The sequence below is a fragment of the Podarcis cretensis genome, assembly GCF_951804945.1.
Source record: "Podarcis cretensis genome assembly, chromosome: 17".
NCBI lineage: Eukaryota > Metazoa > Chordata > Lepidosauria > Squamata > Lacertidae > Podarcis > Podarcis cretensis.
Window position 1 is genome coordinate 11,853,926 of NC_137187.1, and position 23,464 is coordinate 11,877,389.

Sequence of the window (23,464 nt, forward strand, 5' to 3'; positions counted from 1 at the left end):
TGGGAGGACAATAAGCTGAAGGGTAGACGAGACTGCCAGCACCACAATAGCTAGCAGAAAAAAAGGAGAAATAACCTGTGATAAAAACAGAATGAACAGCAGCCTTATTAAGGAAAAAAATCTTTCAAATATAGATGGAAAAGGCAGCCTCTAGAACATTCACATGCCCCTGTCAGGAAGGAAACCCCAAACAGAGCTTGCCTTCATGTGGATCCTCAACCCTTAAAATCTAAAGAACAAGATGGTGGCGAAAGAAAAAAATGAAGAGACCATGTCAGGCATCATCATATACAACAAAAAGTGTCTTTTCCTATATTGGTCAGTACAGCCACAGCAGGAGCTGTAACTTACCAATGGTTTGACTTTACCCCCAATGGCACACCTTTCCACTGACTTTTGAGACAGATGGATGCTAACAAGGAGGCACTCACTGTGCTTCCAGTTATACTTTTCTGTAGGTGTGAGAAGATGGCTTTTCATGCATGCAGACTCTGGGAGAGGAGACTGGAGCCACTTTGCTCCTTCCTGGCCATTTTTCTGCTGCACTGCAATGAGGTAAGTTATAGTTTTGCATAGAGTGTCATCCAAAATTGTACTCAATGGTTTTAGCTCACCCAGCCTTAGGACAAACCTTTCTTACAGCTCGTTTGAACACAACACAAGCCTGAGATTGCTTGACATGCTATGCCAAAGAGTGGCTTAGCTCAACATGGCACAGAAGAAGAAGAAGAAGAAGAAGAAGAAGAAGAAGAAGAAGAAGAAGAATAGGAGTTTGGATTTGATATCCCACCTTTCACTCCCTTTAAGGAGTCTCAAGGCGGCTAACATTCTCCTTTCCCTTCCTCCCCCACAACAAACACTCTGTGAGGTGAGTGGGGCTGAGAGACTTCAGAGGAGTGCGACTAGCCCAAGGTCACCCAGCAGCTGCATGTGGAGGAGCGGAGACGCAAACCCGGTTTCCCAGATTACGAGACTACCACTCTTAACCACTACACCACACTGGCTCTCAGCAGAACTGGCAGCAGAACTATTGGGGACAAGTTCTGCAGGGCCTGCAAGACGAAGCTGTTCCGCCAGGTCTTTGGTCCCGGCCCAGTCTGACTCCCTTCTTTCTATGGGACCCTGTATGTAAGTGGCCTCCTTGGCTCTTTCTACTGGCCCATATGGGACCAGCATGAGTGGCCGGGCCTGGTGAACTTTCAATTCCTTACCCCTACAGTTATGATTCATGGGTTCCCACTTAATTTTATTTTGATTTTCAATGTGATTTGAATTGTATTTTAAACTAATTGATTGGTTTTGAGTTTTTAATGTATTATATATTTGGTGTTAGCCACCCTGAGCCCGGCCAGGGCGGGTGAGCTATAAATTATTATTATTACTACTACTAATAATAATAATAAATGACAACAGTCCCCCCCCCCCGCAGGATCCTTCATGCAAAGCTGTGGTTTGGAGCAAGTGTGCTGTGCAAACCAGATTAATGGGCAGCAATGGTGCATTCACCGAATTGTACATCACTTTCTTTGATATTAATGGAGATTAATACCACTTTCTTGAGATGAGATAGCCCCCTTCAGAAAAACAATACAAGGCATTCCCAAAGGATAACCAGGAATGTTAACTTTTGACAAGCAAAATCACAGAGCAATACAGAGCTATCTTGAAACAACTCTCGTTTCCATTCAAGAGGGAGTAGAATGTTCCACAGTTATTCGGAGATTTTTCAGAGTGAACAAGGCTGAGCAACAAGGGGTCTGCAATTGTCAAAATCAACTGACAACTACAACAGGGGTCTTTGTAGACCTCCGTTACTATTCTCTCCATGTGCACACCAACCTTCCAATTGTTGTGAACACAGTTATCGTTCTGATATTCTACTTGCTCACCCCCTGACCTATTGTCTTGAAACAGTCCTCTCAAATTGTGTACAATTTCACCAGTTCTCCAATTAGATGTCGAGTGAAAATAATAGCATATACTGTAAAAAAGGCAAAGGTTAAGGACCCCTGGACGGTTAAGTCCAGTCAAAGGCAACTATGGGGTTGCGGTGCTCATCTCGCTTTCAGGCCAAGGGAGCTGGTGTTTGTCCACAGATAGCTTTCCAGGTCATGTGGCCAGCATGACTAAACCGCTTCTGGTGCAATGGGACACCATAATGGAAACCAGAGCACACGGAAACGCCGTTTACCTTCCCGCCACAGCAGTACCTATTTATCTACTTGCTTTCGAACTGCTAGGTTGGCAGGAGCTGGGACAGAGCAATGGGAGCTTACTCTGTCACAGGGATTCGAACCGCCGACCTTCTGATCGGCAAGCCCAAGAGGCTCAGTGGTTTAGACCACAGCGCCACCCATGTCCTTAGCATATACTGTACAGAGTCTGCAAATGTAATGCCGGATGCAGGGCAGTATGGTAAGCTTCACAATTGCAAGAGACCAGTGGGCATGTCTCTAGATAGCCTAGCCCTACCCAATGCGATGGTTCCTTTTTAATCTACTCTTTACTATTGTCATAATATAAATCCAATCATAACCACTACAAGTAATTGTTTTGCCATCATGTTCCGGGTGTCCACTGATAAATCTGGCTCAGTTTTAATTTTATCAAATCAAAGTCTTTCTCTCATACACAAAAACAAATTTTAGCCTGTTTCCTCAAAAGAGTCTGAAACAGCAAGTGCCAAGTGTTATTGTTATTAACGTGAAAGATGGTTGCTTTGGTTGTACCAGCAAGCAGTTATGGAAATTCAGAACGTTTTATTGGAAAAATATATTGTATAAAGTATTTTCTTTACATAATCAAAAACTTGTCATCTTGGTTAGTTTGCATTCCTTAGTAATTATGCCAATTTTATTTAGCTATAGTATCTTCAAGGCCCTCACTGCTACAAAAATGCAACTGTAACAAATGATGTGTGTATTCTGGTGGAATTTTTTGATGTACATTTTAGGTTTCTGAATGAGATCCCCCACATATTCTACAATTCTTTCCCCATTTCTTTGGCTAGAACACAGTATGGGAATAACCTTGTGCTCAGGCATGTGCCCATTTATCTGAGTCATTACTTCAGCCTAGCATATCTGGCTTAGTCCTGACTCTCTGGGATATTGCTCGGAACTGGTAAATCTATTCCAAGTGTGAAACGGTGCAGATTTATGAGCAAACAACTCCTTTATGCATGGGAACTATGTAAGTTTACAAAGAAAAATAAAAATCTGCTCAACCCATCATTCCAATATTTGTACAACAGTAATCCAGCACAATAATTAATGTAGTGACAGTCTAAAGTACCATGAATATTGTTACATTATTAATTTTTAGGTATCTTTTCATGGTTCATCTGGATTACATGTATACAGATCAACACTTTAACAGCTTGCATTAATGGTCTGCATGGAATCTACCTTATTAATATTTGAGAAATGAAAGCAACAGTGAGCAAGTTGAACAAGAACTCCAGGAGAAACTCCTCAATACCTTCATCCTTGAAAATATTGTAATTTGAACAGGAAAGAAATGAGGAATCAATTAATATGCTACCACACTGATGCCCAAGCCACCCGCATACCGGATTGCCTAGCAGCTTTGGCAATACTCAATAATACAGACAAGGTAATGACGCCAGGCTTCGTTCTTCCTTATGGTAATGTATGAATTGGCTTAAAGATTTGAAGGAGGTTGGGGAAGGGTTGCTGCTAATAATCAAAATGCGTATACAGGTAGATCGCATCTTATGCCAATTTCACTTATGCCATTTGCAACTTTATGCGGATCGCCAAAAATTGATTAAATTAAAAAGGGGGTGGGGGCGGAAAACTCACCTGGAAAGGCCACCTGATATCTCACAAGACCTTCCCAGAGCCCAGGAAGCAATGAGGTTACAAAGGCTACCTGCTTTGCATGGAAGGGAGTAAAGTCTGCTCAGTGCTGGGTTCAAACAGGTTGGGATGGTAGCACAGGGCTCTTCCCTAGGTCAGTCTGGCTTTTTTCTGCTTATACATGCAATGGCCAGCAACATAATCCTGCATAATATGTAATCTACCTGCAAATGGTCCAGTATTTCAGTGATGGGAGAACAATGTATTTGGTGGCGTAAGCAAATTCTGGGAAAGGTAATACAGTGGTATCTTGGTTCTCGAACGAAATCCGTTCCGGAAGCCTGTTCGGCTTCCGAAACGTTCAAAAACCAAGGCGCGGTTTCCCGTTGGTTGCAAGAGCTTCTTGCACTCAGCAGAAGCCACGTCACACATTCGGGTCCCAAAAAACGTTTGAAAACGGAAGCATTTACTTCTGCGTTTTTGGCGTTCGAGAACCTAAACGTACGGCAAAAGAGGTGTTCGGGAACCGAGGTCCCACTATAGTAATGAAATAAAAATATTAAAATTTCAGATGTTTAGTCCAGAGCTTTAGTTTATGCAAATTACAGAACACATTAGCACCACTTCCTATTAAATTTCAGCTACTTCAATGGACCTGCGACCATAACTGTAAGCTTTGTACCAAGCATGAACTCACAAGCTATACACTAAAAAAGCATGTAGGATAACAGTAATGACCAAAGAGTCTAGTATGTGGCTTTCCTTTCTAAACTACATTTTAAAAAGGAGAATTTCAAAAGAGTTAAGTTCTTTCAGGTTTTACGAAGCTTAATGAGCCCAAAGTTCCATTGTGTTCTGGTGTGTTTAAATACAGACATATTGCTGCTGTCAGTATGTCTGAGTTAGTCCACTTAAAGAAACAATATGGCAACTTGTGTATATATGCCAAGAGGCTCATAACCAGAAGTACTGGTATAAAGATTATGCATATTGATGGAGTAAACAGAACCTTTAGTATCTGCTGAGATAAGTAAAGCAGAACAAAGGTTTAAACATACATGTTTCTTAGTTCAGAAAGACCTATTTTTGGCCTGTTTTCTGCTCTTCACAATCACAAATCTAAATTACATTCCTCAAGAAAAGGTAATGCATTTAACAATTCCCTTTATCCCTCATATAACATGTATTGCAATAATGTTACCTGCCCAGAAACCAGAGAGACACCAAGAAAAGGGGATAGGCATTATAGCAGCTAGGTTGAAGACAAGTACAGCTTTAGAAGATGGCCTAGATTCTAAATGCAAACCCTGACAGACTGATTCCACACTTAAGAAACATGCACACACTTATCTGCAGAATATAACAGATATGGTCAAATACCCAGTGTATTTTTCATGAGTGCTAATTACATATTGAAGTTAGGTTTTCAGCGTTCCAAGTTGCTTCAAGTTATTAATAAAGAAACTAATGCAGACAGTACTCGGTTACATTACTCATATTTTGAATAATACCATACCATTTGGAATTTATTTGTACCTATTTAGGTGCTTTTTACTACCTACATTCAGCAAACAAGTATTTTTCATTTCAGCGTTTTTTCCCTCTCAATTAGGATTCTCCCCATGTGATCTTCCCCCCATGTTTTGCAAGGAAGCCTACTTCTGAAAGCACTTCCAGATAAAATAAAAAGCACTGGTGTCTTACCATTGGTGTCTGTAATTGTTACCCGAGCTCTCGTGCTGTCATTCCCAAGCCTGTTGCTTGCTTTGCATGTATATTCTCCAGCATCAGCCAGTGAAGCCCTAGAAATGCGAAGTTCTGAGAACGTCCTAAGGGAAAACAGGAACAATCAGGATTACACCATGTTATGGCTATCGGGTGGTTGCTCGAGAGCGATCAGGCAAGATGCCTCACTGGTCTTTTCAAAAGCTTTATTATTGGTGCTAAAACCTTTACAATGCAGAACGCCTCTATTCCATGTCTTGCTCACTCACTAGCAGAATCCGAGAGTGGACGGACCTTAAACTTTCCCCAGCAGAGTAGTTTCTTGACCCCCAGCCGACGCCTCCCCTCTCTGCAGGGAAGCCTACTGCGCAATGAACTTTAGCTAATTGGGCCTCCCGCTGCCACCGCACGATTTCTGTTCTCATCCTGAAGCAAAGTTCTTAACCTGAGGTACTGTTTCTGGGTTAACGGAGTCTGTAACCTGAAGCGTCTGTAACCCAAGGTACCACTGTATCTATTCACTGCAGAGCAGGCATGTTCAAAGAAGAAAAGGCAGCTAAAAGATTGTATATGTGAGTAGCCACAGTCACTTTCCCATCACCTTTGAACTCTGGTGGCCTGTCAACTGGAATAGGTGTCTCTGCGGAAGAATTAAAAGGAAACTACTCTGATGGTGCAACGTGTTGGGGCCCTCGCGTGCCATTCTTCCTCAGTGGTTTCATTTCTAATTTTCACCAGCCAGGTGAAGCAGTACTAACAAGTAAAGGCTTCTGGGATTTCTGCTCGCAAATGGGGGCAGGGAAAGAAATCACCGCTTTTGGCTTATTATCACTTTTGAGAAGATAACACATATTTGTACTAAAAGTTCAGTACAATTATTTTACACGTCATCCTCCGCTGGTTTCCAAGTAACAGTGTGTCATTCGTTTTGCATTTTAAGGGTTCAACAAACCAATAGCCTTTGGCGGGGATATATTTTGCTCGTCCTTAAAAAAAAAAATGAAAACAAATGGTCACTTCAATGCCGCAAGAAAATTCAAAAAGAGATGCTAAAAATTAGGGGTGCTCCATCCATGAAGGGCAACACCACTACTAACATGCCACAAAACCATCTACTGGTCCCATTTGCAAATAAATAAATAAATAAATTCCAGATATGTCATATTATCTGAACTGGGCTCATGATATATGGATTTTTGTTAGAACTTTGAAATACAGAAAAAGAGAAAATAAATGACAACAAGGACAGCTCCGTGTTTTCATGGTGGCCATGACAGCCCTCCTAAGGTGATCTGAAGATGCATGTTGTAATCCCCCAGAATCAAAGTCTGGGTTTCCCCCCACCCAACCCTCCCTACCAGAACCAAGTCACCCTTGCCAACTCAGAGAGGGAGAATGTTGGCGACTTGTGGTGGGTGGCACAACCAAACACTCTCTTTCTCTGGCTCAATACGAGGTACAACTTATTGTACCTGACTCCTAGGGAGACTAGTTCACTAGTGAGAGATTGCATCCCTAATGAACAATGGCAATGCCCTTCCTGCCCCCCCCCCCAATCTGCATTGGTAGTGCATGAAGTATCCTGGAGGAGGAACAGTTGAGAAAGTACAGGTGTGATGTCTCCTCCGCCAGCCTTCCCTGCATAGGCATGGAGCAAAGCTCTTAAAAATGCTTTTGCCACGATCAATCAGACTCAGTTTGTGGTTGCAGATTCTTACCAAACCATTTATCACTACCTTTGACACGATGACAGATGAGGACAACAGAGTATTTATCTGGTTTTAATTGTAAGAAGCAAAAAAATGTTTTGTGTACCACAAAAAAAAGGTTAAGTGCTTTCTTTGATTCTGGCTGCTGTGTGGGATGGAGTACTGCAGCCATGACAATAAGCTTTCCATATGTTAGTTATTTGAAATGAAGCTTTGAAAGCTCTGCTCTTTCTCCCTCTAGCAAAAGACATATGCCAAGATCAGCAGCATGGAGGACATATGTGCCTTGATACTTGATCCAATAGCTATGAGGAAGATAGAAAGATATTTAAAGGGCAAAAAAGGTGCAGAAGATCCCGACAGAAAAAAAAGATAGGCTGAATTCCCCAATAGAAATTGATGAAATAAAAGAGACTATAAAAGAACTTTAAAAAGGGAAAGCTCCGGGACCAGATGGATTTACAGCAAGCTACTATAAAGAAATGAAACACATCCTGTCAATACCCTTGAAAGAAGTTATGGATAATATTCTCAAGGAAAGGGAAATTCCAGAAACATGGAAAGAGGCATTTATTACATTTATACCAAAACAAGATTTGGATTTAACACAAGTTAAAAATTATAGGCCTATTTCATTACTCAATACAGATTACAAAATTTTTGCAAGTATTTTAGCAAAAAGGATTAAAAAAATATTACAAGAAATTATTCATAAGGATCAAGCGGGTTTCCTACCTGGCAGACAGATGAAAGACAATGTAAGGAATATAATTAATATTTTGGAATATCTGACTGCCAGAAATGAGAAACAAGCTATGTTAATATTTGTGGATGCAGAAAAGGCCTTTGATAATATATCTTGGGATTTTATGTTAAAAAATTTAGAATATATGGAGGTGGGGAAGGAATTTCTCAATGGAATAAAGGCAATATATACTGAACAGAAAGCTAAATTAATTGTAAACAATATGATTACGGATGAAATAGGGATAACTAAGGGTACACGACAGGGGTGCCCACTTTCGCCACTGTTATTCATCATGGTGCTGGAGGTCTTTCTAAAATCCATAAGGGAAAATGAGGCAATAAAAGGGGTTGCAGTAGGCCGGAATGAATATAAGGTTAAAGCCTTTGCCGATGATCTGGTCATAACGGTGGAAGAGCCTTCGGAAAGTATTAAAAATATACTTGTTGAGGTGGAGAGATTTGGCCAAGTGGCAGGATTTATATTGAATAAGAAAAAGACCAAAATAATTGCTAAGAATATGGATCTAGGCAAGACAGAAATAATACAACAACAAGTAGGTATAGAGGTGGTGAAAAAAGTGAAATATTTGGGTATTTGGATAACCCCCAAGAATATAGATTTATATCAGAATAATTATATACCAGTGTGGAATGGGATAAAGAAAGATCTGGAAGTGTGGGGACGAATGAAATTGTCATTTTGGGGGAGGATTTCAATGATAAAGATGAGCGTGCTGCCAAAGTTATTATTTCTATTTCAAACGATTCCAATAATCAAGGGGACTGGGACTTTTAAAGAATGGCAAAGAGTGATTTCAAGGTATATCTGGCAGGGTAAGAAGCCAAGAATTCAGTTTAAGTTATTAACTGACGCTAAAGAAAGAGGAGGCTTCGCCTTGCCAGACTTGAAACTGTACTATGAAGCCTCATGTCTCTGTTGGTTAAAGGAATGGATAAAATCAGAAAACACAGAGTTGCTAGACATAGAAGGATTTGATAACAGATTTGGATGGCACGCGTATCTATGGGCTGAAAAGAAGAAAATCCATAAAGGTTTTGAGAACCACATTTTCCGAAGATCGTTGATAGAAATATGGGATAGGTATAAAATCCTACTTGAACCAAAAACTCCACACTGGTTGTCTCCATTAGAGGTTATGAGTGTTAAAAAAATTAATATGAGAAAGAATTGGATTACATATGGAAATTTGATTGTTAAAGAAGGGGGGAAATGGAAAATGAAACCCTATGAAGAAGTAAAAGAGTTGGTATATGACTGGTTGCATTATTTTCAAATAAATGAAATGTTTAAAAAAGATCTTAAAGAACATGGATATGTAGAGAAAGATTCTAAATTTCAATTAGAAATAATAAATAATGAATATAAAACTCTATCCAAAATGTAGAAGATATTGTTGGAATGGCATACAAAGGATGAAGAAGTCAAATCAGTTATGATACAATGGGCCAGAGACATTGGTCATAATATACAATTTAATGATTGGATAAAACTATGGAATGAAAGTATTAAATTTACTGCATGTACTGCATTAAAGGAAAATGTTATGAAAATGATATATAGATGGTATATTACACCAGTAAAACTAGCAAAAATGTATAAAACATGTAAGAAGTGTTGGAAATGTAAAGAAAAGGATGGTACATTTTACCATATGTGGTGGGAATGTAAGAAAGTGAAAAGCTTCTGGGAGTTGATATATAATGAACTGAAAAAAATGTTGAAATATACATTTGTTAAGAAACCAGAGGCCTTTCTCTTAGGAATTGTCGGAAATGAGATAAATAGAAAGGATCATAAACTTTTCCAATATGCAGTAACTGCGGCAAGAATATTACTGGCCCAGAAATGGAAACAAGAACAAATACCAACGCTGGAGGAGTGGAGAATGAAGCTGATGGACTATGCAGAACTTGGTAAACTGACTGGGAAGATCAGATATCTACGAGATCAAAAGTTCATCAAGGACTGGGGAAAGTTAGTTGAGTATTGGGAATGTATAAGTGATAATGGAATAACGTTAGCGGCATTTAAATAAGCTTTGTAATAACATAAGAAATATTGTAAAAGGGGAAAATAGAAGTGGGGGTAGGCATAAAGGCAATAGCAAAATTTGGAAATGTGTAATTAAAGAAGATATAATTCGGTTGATTGGCAGAGAGGCTGAAGGAAGTCAAAAATGGAAAAAATTATAGAAGTTGTAATGTGGTGTGATTTGTATTTTCTTTTGATGGAAAATTAATAAAATATAATTATATATATATATAAAAGATACTTGATCCAATAGCATTTGAACAGGAAGAACTCACTAAAAACACCAATGTTTCATGAATCCGATTTCATGAACCCGGGAATCCAAGGACATGAAACTAAAGTATAAGCCATCTTCTCCCCTTCCCCTGAGCATGCTGACATTACTTTGGCAAAGGCAATCTTCAATAGCTTTGCTTCTCATCATCTGCATGAGGCAATCTCTAGAAGAGGAATTGCAAAGAAAGAACCAAGGTATATTACTACCTCTGGGGAAGACTATGCAAAGCAAGGCTCAACCAACTACTGTACAGTGGTGCCTCGCAAGATGAAATTAATCCGTTCTGCGAGTCTCTTCGTCTAGCGGTTTTTTGTCTTGCGAAGCAAGCCCATTGACGGCTTAGCGGATTAGCGCTATTAGCGCTATTAGCGGCTTATCGGCTTAGCGGATAAGCAGATAAGCAGCTTAGAAAAAGGGGGGGGGGAAGGAAAAAAAACCCCGCAGGAACTCGCAAGACATTTTCATCTTGCGAAGCAAGCCCATAGGAAATTCATTTTGCGAAGCACCTCCAAAACGGAAAACCCTTTCGTCTAGCGGGTTTTCCGTCTTGCGAGGCATTTGTCTTGCGGGGCACCACTGTACTAATATTCCTGTCTTGCAAATGGGATCCTCATAGCAGAGGGTCCTGGTTGCGCTCGGGACCCAAGAGCTCACCTGACAGGGTTAAAATGGGGGGGGGGGAGGAGCAGGAAGTCCTGACTATTCCCCTGGGATCATGCCAGGTGGTTTTAGCCAATAGCCAGTAGGTGGCGTGATCCCAGGGGCTTTAAAAGCAGCAGTGTGATGCAAGTGGGGCACTTGCATTTGCACGGCTGAACATCTGCCCACCTTCCCTAGTTTAGGTAGAGTCGCTTGGCCTTGCTTTGGTTTGGGTCGCCTCTTTTGGAACAGGGGCTGGGTAGGATTTTTTTCCATTTGGCAGATTGGCTTTAGCCATTTGGTTTTCGCCTACCCCTTAGCAAATCGTCACAACTTGTAAGGTGGCAGTTAGGCATTGGCTCAGTTGGATTGTGGGGAGGGGAGGTGCGGCCATCACCTGCCCCTCCAGGAACTGGGTATTCCGTTAAAGGAATCTGGGGGTCCTGGATCTCGTCCGAAGTCCACTTGAGGGGCTAGGGCCATGCCAGGAACCCCGGGGTGAGCTTAGGTTGGTCCTCATCGACCTTGCTCCCTCGTTTGGTTTACCCCGTTCGATGATCACCCTGTGAGCAGCTTTCTTCAAGAAGGACACTGACAAACTGGAACGTGTCCAGAGGAGGGCAACCAAAATGGTCAAAGGCCTGGAAACGATGCCTTATGAGGAACGACTAAGGGAGCTGGGCATGTTTAGCCTGGAGAAGAGGAGGTTAAGGGGTGATATGATAGCCATGTTCAAATATATAAAAGGATGTCACATAGAGGAGGGAGAAAGGTTGTTTTCTGCTGCTCCAGAGAAGCGGACACGGAGCAATGGCTCCAAACTACAAGAAAGAAGATTCCACCTAAACATTAGGAAGAACTTCCTGACAGTAAGAGCTGTTTGACAGTGGAATTTGCTGCCAAGGAGTGTGGTGGAGTCTCCTTCTTTGGAGCTCTTTAAGCAGAGGCTTGACAACCATATGTCAGGAGTGCTCTGATGGTGTTTCCTGCTTGGCAGGGGGTTGGACTCGATGGCCCTTGTGGTCTCTTCCAACTGTATGATTCTATGTTTCTAGGTGGAGTCAGTTATAGTGGGGAGTCAATGCCTAAGCCAATAACCCTCACGTGATTGTATTTCAATAAAGTTGTGGCCAAAATTTGCCCAAAAAGTTAAACTAATATAAGTGTCTGTGTGTATTTATTTTGGGGGTGGGCCTTGGGGCCTCGAGACGAAAACCACAGCGTGGTGGTTAGAAAGCTGAACTAGAAACTGGGAGAACAGGGTTTGAATCTGTACTTGGCTATGAAGCTCACTGGTTGACCTTGGGCCAGTCACTGCCTCTCAACCTGACTTGTTGTGGTGATTAAGTGAAGGGGGGGTGGGGGAAGTGAACCATGTACACCACCCTGAGCTCCTTGGAGAAAAGGGTGGGATATAAATTCAATGAAAATAAAACACTGTAGGAATTAATGTGCACCTTTACTCAAATATGGGAGGCAGACCTCAGGCTTGCCTGCACAAAAAAATATAATTTTCTTTGTGAAATGCTTATTTTTCACGTAGTTTGCACTAACATTTTAGCTTCATGGTCACTTTGTGGAGTAGGTGAGGCAACCAACTATTTACGAGATTTATTGAGTTTCATAGCTAAACGGGGGTTTTAAAATGCCCAAATTGGATAATGTCACTGTGGTATAATAGTAGCTTTGGATATGGACATCACAATTATTAATGATTAAAAACTGATCCAGCCTCATTAGTAAAAACTGGAGCTAACACCCATGGACCTGAGATCGATCACATATTCACAGACTCTGCTAATAGTGTCTAGGCCAGTCTCTGCCAACTGGTTTCTCCAGCTCAGCAACTGGAGGGCATCTGGGTTAGCTAATGTTGGTCTAGGTCCATGAGCATGGGAATGTTTTCCTTTCAGAACACAACACAACACCTAGAAAGAAAATAATGAAAAGCCTCAACACCTTCCCCAAAGAGTTATTATGTTTGGTGTGTCCAAAGCACTGTGGATGCAAATCTTCCTAACTGGGTTTAAAACAGTTTGGTTCTTCCAACAGATGCTAATATGGATAATGACGATAAAGCAATGTATGTGCCTTGGAACAAATATAAGGATTATATAAGAGCTACAATGTTATTATTATGAAGCAAGATATAACAGCAGCACCATCATAAAACCATTCAGTGAAACTGAAGTGATAACCTATTTCCATTAATTTGCACACATCACAATACACTGTTGGGCACACTGAGGTAATTAATGCAGTAGATGCCCACTCTGTGGTGAATAATTCAATTTTCCTCTTACAACTCAGCTTCTTAGATACATCACTGTATACTTACTTTTGTTTTTTGGGGCTCTTGATCTTGATGTTCTCCGGTCTATTTTTTTTTGTTATTTCCTTTTCATTTTTTAACCATTTGAATTTGAGAGAGGTGTGCTCAGAAATGGCTTCACATCTGAGAATTAATGTTTGACCCACAACTGATTCCTGGCTTTTCATCTCCTTCAATTTAGGAGGCACAGCTAAAAAAGAAAGAAAGAAAAAAGAATGTTTAAGTGACTAGTTAGCTCTTGTTTTTCCCCTTTCAAAGACAAAAGGTGACTCATCTGAACAATTCAGGGTGTTCTAAGATTCATAAAGATCATTTGACATTTTTTTTATATAAGAATAATGAGGAGAGGGGTGGAGGAGTCAAGCATCAAGAGCCAGGGAACAAATGAGAACCATTAATTCATGGTAGCCATGTGGATATATTAAGAGTATTATCACATACAAAGAAGAAATTGTAGTTTAACAAAAAGAAAAAGAAAAGTTTATGAGGATGTTCAGTGTAACTAAAGTTGCATGGGTTCAAAAATAATGTTCTTTTTAGCATGTCTTTAAAACATCTATTTCTACTTGGGGAGGTGAAATATTTTGTAGGGAGACTAACTTCATTGGATTATAAAGCCACATATTTATACAAGCATCTACTGCAAAGTAGCAATGAATAGATGGGAGATACAGGTATCTCCCCAACACTACATCCTAAGGTGATATCGGTTAGTAGAATACCCATGAACATATGGGCAAAAGTAAGGGTACAGCTAGTGAATTAGTTATTACACTAACCGTTTAAACAACACATATAAAGCATGATTGCCCCCTCGAATCTGATGAACGGATCATAAACACTCCGCACAACAAACCTGGGTGAATTGAGATGTGCTTCATTTCCAGTTAGTGACTTTGGCATCAGAACCCCAAAAACCCAAAGCACTTTAAAACTTTTTTTAAAAACCCTCTATGAATTTTCAAGAATACAAACCGTGCAGATGGATCTTAAACACTTTGTGTTAATGTTTCCCAAACTTGGGTCTCCAGCTGTTATTTTTGTGTGGACTACAACTCCCATCATCCCTAGCTAGCAGGACCAGTGGCTAGGGATGATCGGATATGTAGTCCAAAAACAGCTGGAGACCCAAGCTTGGGAAAAACTGATACCTGTAGCACATGTGCATACAAAACCAACAGCTAATGGTGCATTCAAACTGGAAAGAAGTATGTCAGTTGATTATAGCGTATACAGAGGGAAGGTCAGGCCTATCCCTGTGAAAGAGAAAAAATGAGGGTGCTTTGGATCTAATGGATCCTTGGCAACCCCAAACTTCTCTTGAACACCTCTGTTTACCCCCTCCTGCTGCTTGGGACATTTAAGCCAGCTTTTTTCAGGGTTCAGGCATATTCAGTAGTGTAGGCAGCATATTCTCTGCAGACCTCCATCAGAACTTAAACCACTTCTCAATGCCCTCAGCTAGTCCTTAATGGTAGGATTGCAGCCTTAGTCCGTTATTCACCATTGAAACGAATGAAAGAAAATGTTCCTAGGTTCAATATATCCTATTAATAATAAATTAGGTGAGAATGGTTTACATTTTTGATATAATAAATTTGTTGTTTAGGCTGTCACTCAATTCACATAGCAAATGCAATATTCTGAACAGAAATCTATTTGGATTAAGTCTTGATGGTTCATATTCGTTTGTTACAGAAAACTCTCTGCTTTAAGCTCTTCACTTTTGCAGTAATATTATCAGGCTTCAAATGTTTTGCAACCACTTTAATCAATTCCCACTACTATAATGTTGACATTTACCAACATTTGTTAAAAGAGCACATGCCAAAATGATCTGATTTCCCCCCTTTTTTTACTATTATGCACCAATTAATACACAAAAGCATTTATAGTTTTCACCAACTAAAATAACAATTAGTGAACATCAGGAATGACATCCTAAGAATAAAGCTTTTCAGCTTCTAGAAAAATAGCTCCTTTTAAAGCAAACGTTGCTTATAAGGTAAATGCACCATTTGCGGAGTTCTGATCCTTCGCAGAGCACGAAGACATTGGACAGAGCTGTTTTAAAATATTTTTTGTAACTTTACATGATATGCCATGAGACAGTCAAAAACAAACTCAGAGAGAAAGAAGAAAGAAAGAAAAGCTGTTAAGAATGCCCAAGGGACTATCCTCAAAGCAGCGGTGTTCATATTAAGGTAAAGTGAGCCATGTTTCATACACATTCCATGCCTGAAAATTCACTGAAATACTGCACAGTCTCATATGGAACGGGGAAAAAACTAGACAGACAGACATCCAAATCTACCTTAGAGATTTCTTACTTCCCCCTCAATATGATTCTCCATGTCCCTCTTTTAACATGATTAATATCCAAAGAAACAAGCAGCCCGGGTTACCCAGGAAGAAATGAGAGAAATGATCTTGCAGAAATCATCCCCGAACTTGGCAGACCACAGTTCTATTCTTTGCTCCATCATGAGTCATTGACTGACCTTGTACTAGTCACTTAGCTGCTGTGGTTTTACAATACTGCAAGGCCAGATCAGTTAAACTTCAAAGGAAGGTGCATGGGAAGAAAGTACGCTGCAAATTACGAAGCTTGGCTGCCTTTGCAGACCTAAGTTGAGAGGAAGTCCCTCTGAACTCAGTGAAGCCTACTTCTGAATAAAAGTAAGACTGGCCAACTCAAACAGCCACCATATCATGATTTTCTCTGGTTGTAAACCCCCTGTAGCCATTGTTTTGTAGGCAAATGGTCTTTTGTAAGGCACCACATTTCATCATGCTTGTTTAACATAACAAACCTTAATAATAATAATAATAATAATAATAATAATTTTTATTTATACCCCACCCTCCCCAGCTAAGGCCGCGCTCAGGGTGGCTAACAAGCAATAATAAAAACAAGTTGAATGAATAGAATTTAAAAACAAGATTAAAATACAACAATTAAAATATGGAAACATTAAAATATTAAAATGCAGCCTCATCACAGGAGGAGAAAGGAAAAAGAAAGAGGGGGAAGGAATCAAATTGGCTCCAAGCCAAAAGCCAGGCGGAACAACTTTGTCTTACAGGCCCTGCGGAAAGAAATCAGATCCTGCAGGGCCCTGGTACCCTGAGACGGAGCATTCCACCAGGCTGGAGCCAGTGTTGAAAAGGCCCTGGCTCTGGTTGAAGCTAATCTAACTTCCTTAGGGCCCGGGACCACTAGGGTGTTGCTATTTATGGACCTTGAGGCTCTCCGTGGGGCTTACTGGGAGAGGCGGTCCCGTAGGTACGAGGGTCCTAGGCCGTGAAGGGCTTTATAGGTCAAAACCAGCACCTTAAATCTGACCCTGTACTCCACCAGGAGCCAGTGCAGCTGGAAAAGCACTGGGTGAATATGCTCCCATGGCAGAGACCCCGTGAGGAGCCTCGCTGCTGCATTCTGCACCTGCTGGAGTTTCTGGGACAGCTTCAAGGGCAGTCCCGCGTAGAGCGAATTACAGTAGTCAAGCCTGGAGTTGACTGTTGCATGGATCACTGTGGCCAGGTCAGGGCGGGAAAGGTAAGGGACCAACTGCTTGATGCGGCTTGCCAACTGCTTGCCTATAGCTTGTGGTTAGTAAAGACAGTTTAACCACATTCTGCAAATATACTTGATAATAATGTCTTCCTCTTGACAAGAGAGAGGTTTGGTTTTTTTAAAGTCAAACAGGATCAGCCATTAATCTGCTGCAAGCTGTTTTCAATGGCATAATTTAGTATAGGCATATCTAAGGAAATTAACGCTTTGACACTAGTATCTCTGCTTAAGAGGAGAATCTACCAGCCCTCTTCTAGTGTACAGCAAATGTTAAATATTAAGTAGTAAGCAGTAGTAGCAATATACAACCTACCTGGTAAAAAAATTGTTTCTACTAAACAAATAACAAATTTTTCAAGATAAAATAATGGAGGATCCAGCTTGGTCCTTAACATGAACTAGGATTAAGTTTCATAATTTATTTCACTGAACACACTGTCAGTCACTAGCACTCAGATCTCCTATATCTTTTTTATGATATATTTTTATACTATCCTTTGCCTAAAAATCTGCAAGGCCGTATGCAATAAAAATAAAATAATTCATAATGCAGTATCTAAAACCAGTTCTCATAAAATGCCAAATTTATTTGCTATATAAGTTGACTAATCATAATAGCTGAGATTGTATATACGGGAAAAAAAACATTTGCTATATAGAGAAGAGATGTTTTGCATGTGCCTCTGTATTAAGTTACTTAAGTCAAATCCTCATGTCAGGGATAGATAACAGAAATTTCAGAGCAGAAAGTGGTTTCCACTGAGATTTAACCCTAGGCACATCCCCCTCTCCCAATTAAACATTACTGCCCAAGTACATTTATTTGCATCAACTCTCTGCTTTAGCTGCCAAACTCTCTGGTTTCTCCAATGAACCTCTGAAACATCCACAGTAGGTAAAGTGATTCCTTTTATTGGAATATACAGAATATTGCTATATGCAGTAAAACATAAGTCTCTCTGGATGAAAATGAAGAAGTATAGAGAGCGTCAGATATAAATGATGTTACTTAGGCCATATTTAACCTTCAAAACAAACAAAGCAAGCAATAAAGTCAATAAAGAACTCTTTAAGTCCCAAATGCTGGGGACCCAAACCACACGAGGAGCTCCTAAATCCATATTTAAGACTTAACAATTTACCATATATTAAGGAATGCAAAGCAAGTACATAATCATTTTCCTCTTTTGAGTGCTACAAACACTCAAAAAGAAAGAAGGGGTGTCTGCATTTCTCATAAGGGGTGTGCTTGCTTTGCATTCCTTAACATTTGGTAAATAGCTATGTTTTACACAGTCCATAGGCTAATAGGTTGCTATAGAATTAATACATTGCCTCTTTTCAAATCAAGACATGATCCAGAAACTATCTGATCTGTGCAGGATTTTTAAAGGGGTTGTGCCTAAGTACCACATGGCCAGACAGCCAATCTTTATGGCTGCTTAAAAAACAAACAAAACCCTTTAAATTTTGTTCAGTTATTTTGATGGGACAAAAACAACAGGACTTATAATCATTCCAAAAACTTACATAATAAGCCCCTGTATGATAGTGAGGGGTAAAACTCAACTTTTTCACAAATTTGCAAACTGTTTAGGTAACGATCTCAAGACTTAGTAAGAATCAAGATAAGAACCAAGACTTCTGAGGAGAAAATGCTTCCAAGGTCTAGAGATGCTTTGTAAACATACAGGAGACTAATAATCTAAATGGTTAGCTAGTTTTGCTTTGTAGAGGGAAATAACCATTCAGATTTATCCTATTAAGCCCTTTCAATGCATTTTAAAAAGTTACTTATATAGTCTCAGAGCCAGTTCTACATTTCCCCATCCATTCCTGAGCAAGAGACTTGTATTGGGTCTTTCCTGGAACAGGAAACCTATTCCTCTTGTCTCCAGAGTCCTTAAATATGTCCTTCACACTTGTCTTTGAAACACAGAGAGAAGCTGGATGGATCAATTAAAGAACAAGTCTCATGTTTGGGGTAGTGACCTCTAAGTTCAATGTGTGCCTCACATAGCTGTCTAACCTTGCTGAGCGTTGGTATGGGCAGCATTCATTAAAATGGTTAACCTACATCCATGTCTCTCCATGGTAAAGTACCATATTTTTTGCCCTATAGGACACACTTTTTCCCCTCCAAAAATGAAGGGGAAATGTGTGTGCGTCCAATGGGGCGAATCCAGGCTTTCGCTGAAGCCTGGAGAGCCCCACCGGCAGGCCCACAAGCTCGGGGGACAGCGGGGAGGCGCCTGGGAAAAAATAAAATAATCCCCCCCTTTATTTCCTCCCCCCCAAATCTAGGTGCGTCCTATGGGCCAGTGCATCCTATAGGGTGAAAAATACGGTATATATTTAGAATCCAAAACAAGCTCAAGGGAATGAGCTCTTTTAAACCATTCTGGTATGGAAATAAAGCAACATTAATTTCAGACCTGCTTAAATCCATGTGGTGTTTGTATTTCAAAATCTCAAGTCTGAGACTTTAAATACACTCATAATTAAATTCATGAGTGTGTAAATGAGCACCTGATTCAGAGACAAGTTTACCCTCGCTAGGTGAATTACTACACGCGATAAAGCCACAAAAAAAATCCATAGTACAGGATCAATATACTCTTAACAGATTTCTTAGAAGAGCTTCAGGCAGACACCAGGAAACGACTTTAGAGAAAGTTTCCAACATAACATTATGAAAGACATTATAAAGAGAGAGAAAAAATGTATCCTCTTTTAAAGTCATCCAAGTTGGTGGCCATCACTGTCTCCTGGGGAAATTAGTTCTATATATGTGCTGCATGAATTAGTACAGTGGTACCTTGGTTGTCACGGGATGCGGGTGGCGCTGTGGGTTAAACCACAGAGCCTAGGACTTGCCGATCAGAAGGTCGGTGGGATGAATCCCCATGACGGGGTGAGCTCCCGTTGCTCGGTCCCTGCTCCTGCCAACCTAGCAGTTCGAAAGCACAAAAGTGCAAGTAGATAAACAGGTTTCCGTGCGCTGCTCTGGTTCGCCAGAAGTGGCTTGGTCATTATGGCCACATGACCCAGAAGCTGTACGCCGGCTCCCTCGGCCAATAAAGCGAGATGAGCGCTGCAACCCCAGAGTCAGTCATGACTGGACCTAATGGTCAGGGGTCCCTTTACCTTTACCTTACCTTGATTGTCAAACTGCTTGGCTTCTGAACAAATCGGCTCATGGACGCTGCAAACCCGGAAGTGAGTGTTCTGGGTTGCAAACGTTTTTCGGAAGCCGAACATCCGACACAGCTTCCAATTGAGTGCAGGAAGCTCCTGCAGCCAATCGGAAGCTGTGCCTTGGTTTTCGAACAGTTCCGGGAGTCGGATAGACTTCCGGAATGGATAAAGTTCGACAGTCAAAGTACCACTGTACTTTCTTTTACCCATCCTGACTCTTCCAATACTCAGCTTCACTGGATCTCCAAGAGTTCTAGTGCTGTGAGAGAGGGAAAGAAAACATTTCTCTCCCGACTTTCTCTTTGTGATGTATTATTTTATGAACTTCTGTCCCCTCTTCCAAACCTTTTCTCTAAACTAAAAAGTCCCAAAACGTGCAAGCTTTCTTAAGGGAGTCGCTCCATCCCCTTTATCATTTTGGTAGCACTTTTCTGAACCTTTCCCAACACTACAATATCCTTTTTGAGGTGAGGCGACTAGTATTCCAAATGTGGTCGCACCATAGATTTGTATAATGGCATAATTATACTGACAGTCTTATTTTCAATTCATTTCCTAATGATCCCTAGCATGGGTCAGTAGTTATGTCACAAAAAAGTATTAAGTAAGAACTGACCAAGAGCTGCTGAATGTCTACATGTAATCATTTAAGCAGACACACAACTGCATAGAGAAAGCTAGTGTGAATCAGTGTATATTTTGCAATTAAAGTGACAGCCATCTGCATTATTGCAAAAAAGGGTAGCTGTGACAGAAATGCCTATAAACTTACTGTATCTGTTGCCCGTTTTGTACATTGAGATGTATGCAGTTGTGTCTGTGCACCTGATCACAATGAGAAGCTCAGCAGTGTGAATCAGCCACAGTTTACCTCCCAAGTTAAACAATATTGTTCACACAGTTTTAACTTAATTTATTTATTGGCGCCTTGAATATAAACATACATTAAGCTGCATTTACTTGCAATGCCAGCACAGCATCCGTGCAACGATGGTGTAATATAATTGTTGGCATAGCATTGCTGATGTTATAGTAAGTATTTTCTCTCTAAATGCTCAAATTCAGCAAAAGCAATGCATTTAGAAAACTGTTCTAATTTGGGGCAATTAGGATGTTATGGCTTGGGAGGGAAGAGAAGAGAAATGGTAGCAAATATCTGCTCCACTGCTTCCCAACAAAGTATTTTAAATACACATGCATGATTCAATGGGCTTTTTCTACGAGAATATATCCTGCCTTAATTTCCTTAATGGTTTATGAAGCTGCCTTAACTTATATCGTTGGAGATTTATGGTTGTGAAGATGCTTCTGAAAAGGACACTGAAGGGAATTACTAGGAATGCTGTGCATTTATCTGCAGCAAAAAACAGTTTATTAGGAAATCAATCTGAGCACCACCACTAACTTGGCTGGTGGCTCAGTGACTAGAGTATGTTAGAATCTTACTGAGCCTGTATATTTAAAGCTTAAATATATACAAAGTAAGCACCACGAAGATTTGGATGATTCTAGTTTTACTGGAATATACATTGCAACCTTATTTTATCAAAGATAGCTTAGTTATTAATCAATATTGTTTTCTCCCAAATACATAGTTACCAAGATAGGAGGCAGATTACTTACACTGAGTCCTCAATGAGGTGTGTTTGCCTTTTCCATAGTTCAGTGTGGAGCCCCAGTTAGATAAAGCAAGGAGAAGCCTGGGACAGCTCAGCTGATCAAGCATGAGACTCTTAATCACAGGGTTGTGGGTTCAAGCCCCATATCGGGTGAAAGATTCCTGCATGGAAGGGGGTTGGACTAGATTCCCTCCAGGCTCCTTTCGAACTCTACAAATTATGAGCCTATGATCCAACAGTCAGTAATTCTCCAGCATTTTGTTTCAGTAAACCTGATCAATAAACTGATATTGATCTGACAAAAGTGAAATGGGAAGATGCTTAGAAGGAAGTGATTAGAAAGAGAAATGTGGTGGCAAGGGATAGAAATGTTTTTGGGCGGTTTTTGTTTTTAAAAGGAAAAGCAGCTCCGCTAATCTCACACATCATTAGCCCCCTGCTGGTAGAATTAAGAATCCACACACAGAGAGAAGCAGAGAGGGACACACATTGCTCTAGGAAAACGAGACCAAGGTTAAGTATTTATTGCAGAGTGTAGATCAAGTCATTATCTAGGCTGTGGTTCTGTCTGGAATTTGTAGATGATATAATGAAACAGCATAACAGTATTCGCCCCCCCCCCCCCAAAAAAAATCTTGACAGGATTAAACCAAGTTTTGACAATGTAATATTTCAGACTTTAATGCCTTAGAAGAAATTCAAAAGCACATTTGGAGAGTTATTCTGTTATTTTATTCTTATTAGTTTTTTTCTGGGTTACCCAGGGGGCCTGTGCTGTATAAGAACAATAAAGAATAATAATAAAAACTAGTATGAAAGTAGGTTTGTAAAGCCTCAAAAGGAAATGCAAACTCCTGCAATTCATCACAGGAAAGAAGTAAGTTTATAAGATTACAAAAACCTGCACTGAGATAGAGGCTGCTAAATATAGTTACTGTCAGAGATGCTTTCTGTCAATAAGACAGCAATATATCATTAGGGACAAGGTCTGTACTTCTGCATTAGAAACTCAAATTTTTCAACTATATAAATCCATCTCATGCAAACCAGAGTTAAAAAAAAAAAAAAAGCCTAACCAGTTTTCTTCAATTTGATCTTTAAAATGTAGACAACACATGAGAGGAAGTGAAAAAGGGGGGAGATAATGAGAGGAAGATGAACAAGGGTAGAATTCCTATCAAGATTTTGAACTATGAAAGCTAACATAGTTGGTGTTTAAACTAGAGATTCTCTCAGTTTTATATACGCCATCCAGTTTTATGCTAGATTATTTGTAGTGTAATATAGAAGATTTAGCATATCAAGCTGCCTATATATCAGTATGACAAAGAAATGGAAACCTGCTTTTTGGTGGTTTTTGTATTAGCTATGGCTAAATATCAATTACAAATCCTGAACTGTAAAATCTAAAGTTTCTAGAGTGTTATGCATGTGTTCAAATGAAATCAAAATTGAATGGCTTATTCTGGAGACATGCCACAAGTACGGAATATACTGAAAGATTTCTATTTCAAGCAGGCAGCCATCAGTACTAAGAAGTACAGAATATACAGTACAGAAAAGGCAATTCTTAAGGAACAAACAGCTATTCTCTTCTTCCCACCCACCCACCCTGGTCAAATTCTCATTGTTCCTATGCTAGGACTAATTTTTAGGCTTATGCAGAACATATACACTGAAAGTAGAGGAAACATCTGGGGGTTATTATAACACCACTTTGCTAGCCCACAGCATTGTACAAATCCCCGCAGGCAAGGAATCACCCTT

At 40.2% G+C, this 23,464-nt stretch overlaps 1 protein-coding gene across 5 annotated transcripts in view; it reads right to left on the reverse strand.

Moving 5' to 3' along the window:
- Window positions 1-23,464, reverse strand: part of NRG1 (neuregulin 1) — a 521,720-nt gene that overhangs the window by 125,926 nt on the left and 372,330 nt on the right. For all 5 annotated transcript variants that reach the window (XM_079959487.1, XM_079959489.1, XM_079959485.1 and 2 more), the window contains 2 exons: window positions 13,310-13,493; window positions 5,526-5,650 (listed from right to left, as the gene is read on the reverse strand). In XM_079959487.1, the coding sequence (XP_079815613.1) occupies window positions 5,526-5,650; window positions 13,310-13,493 (309 nt within the window). The remainder of the gene's footprint in view (window positions 1-5,525; window positions 5,651-13,309; window positions 13,494-23,464) is intronic.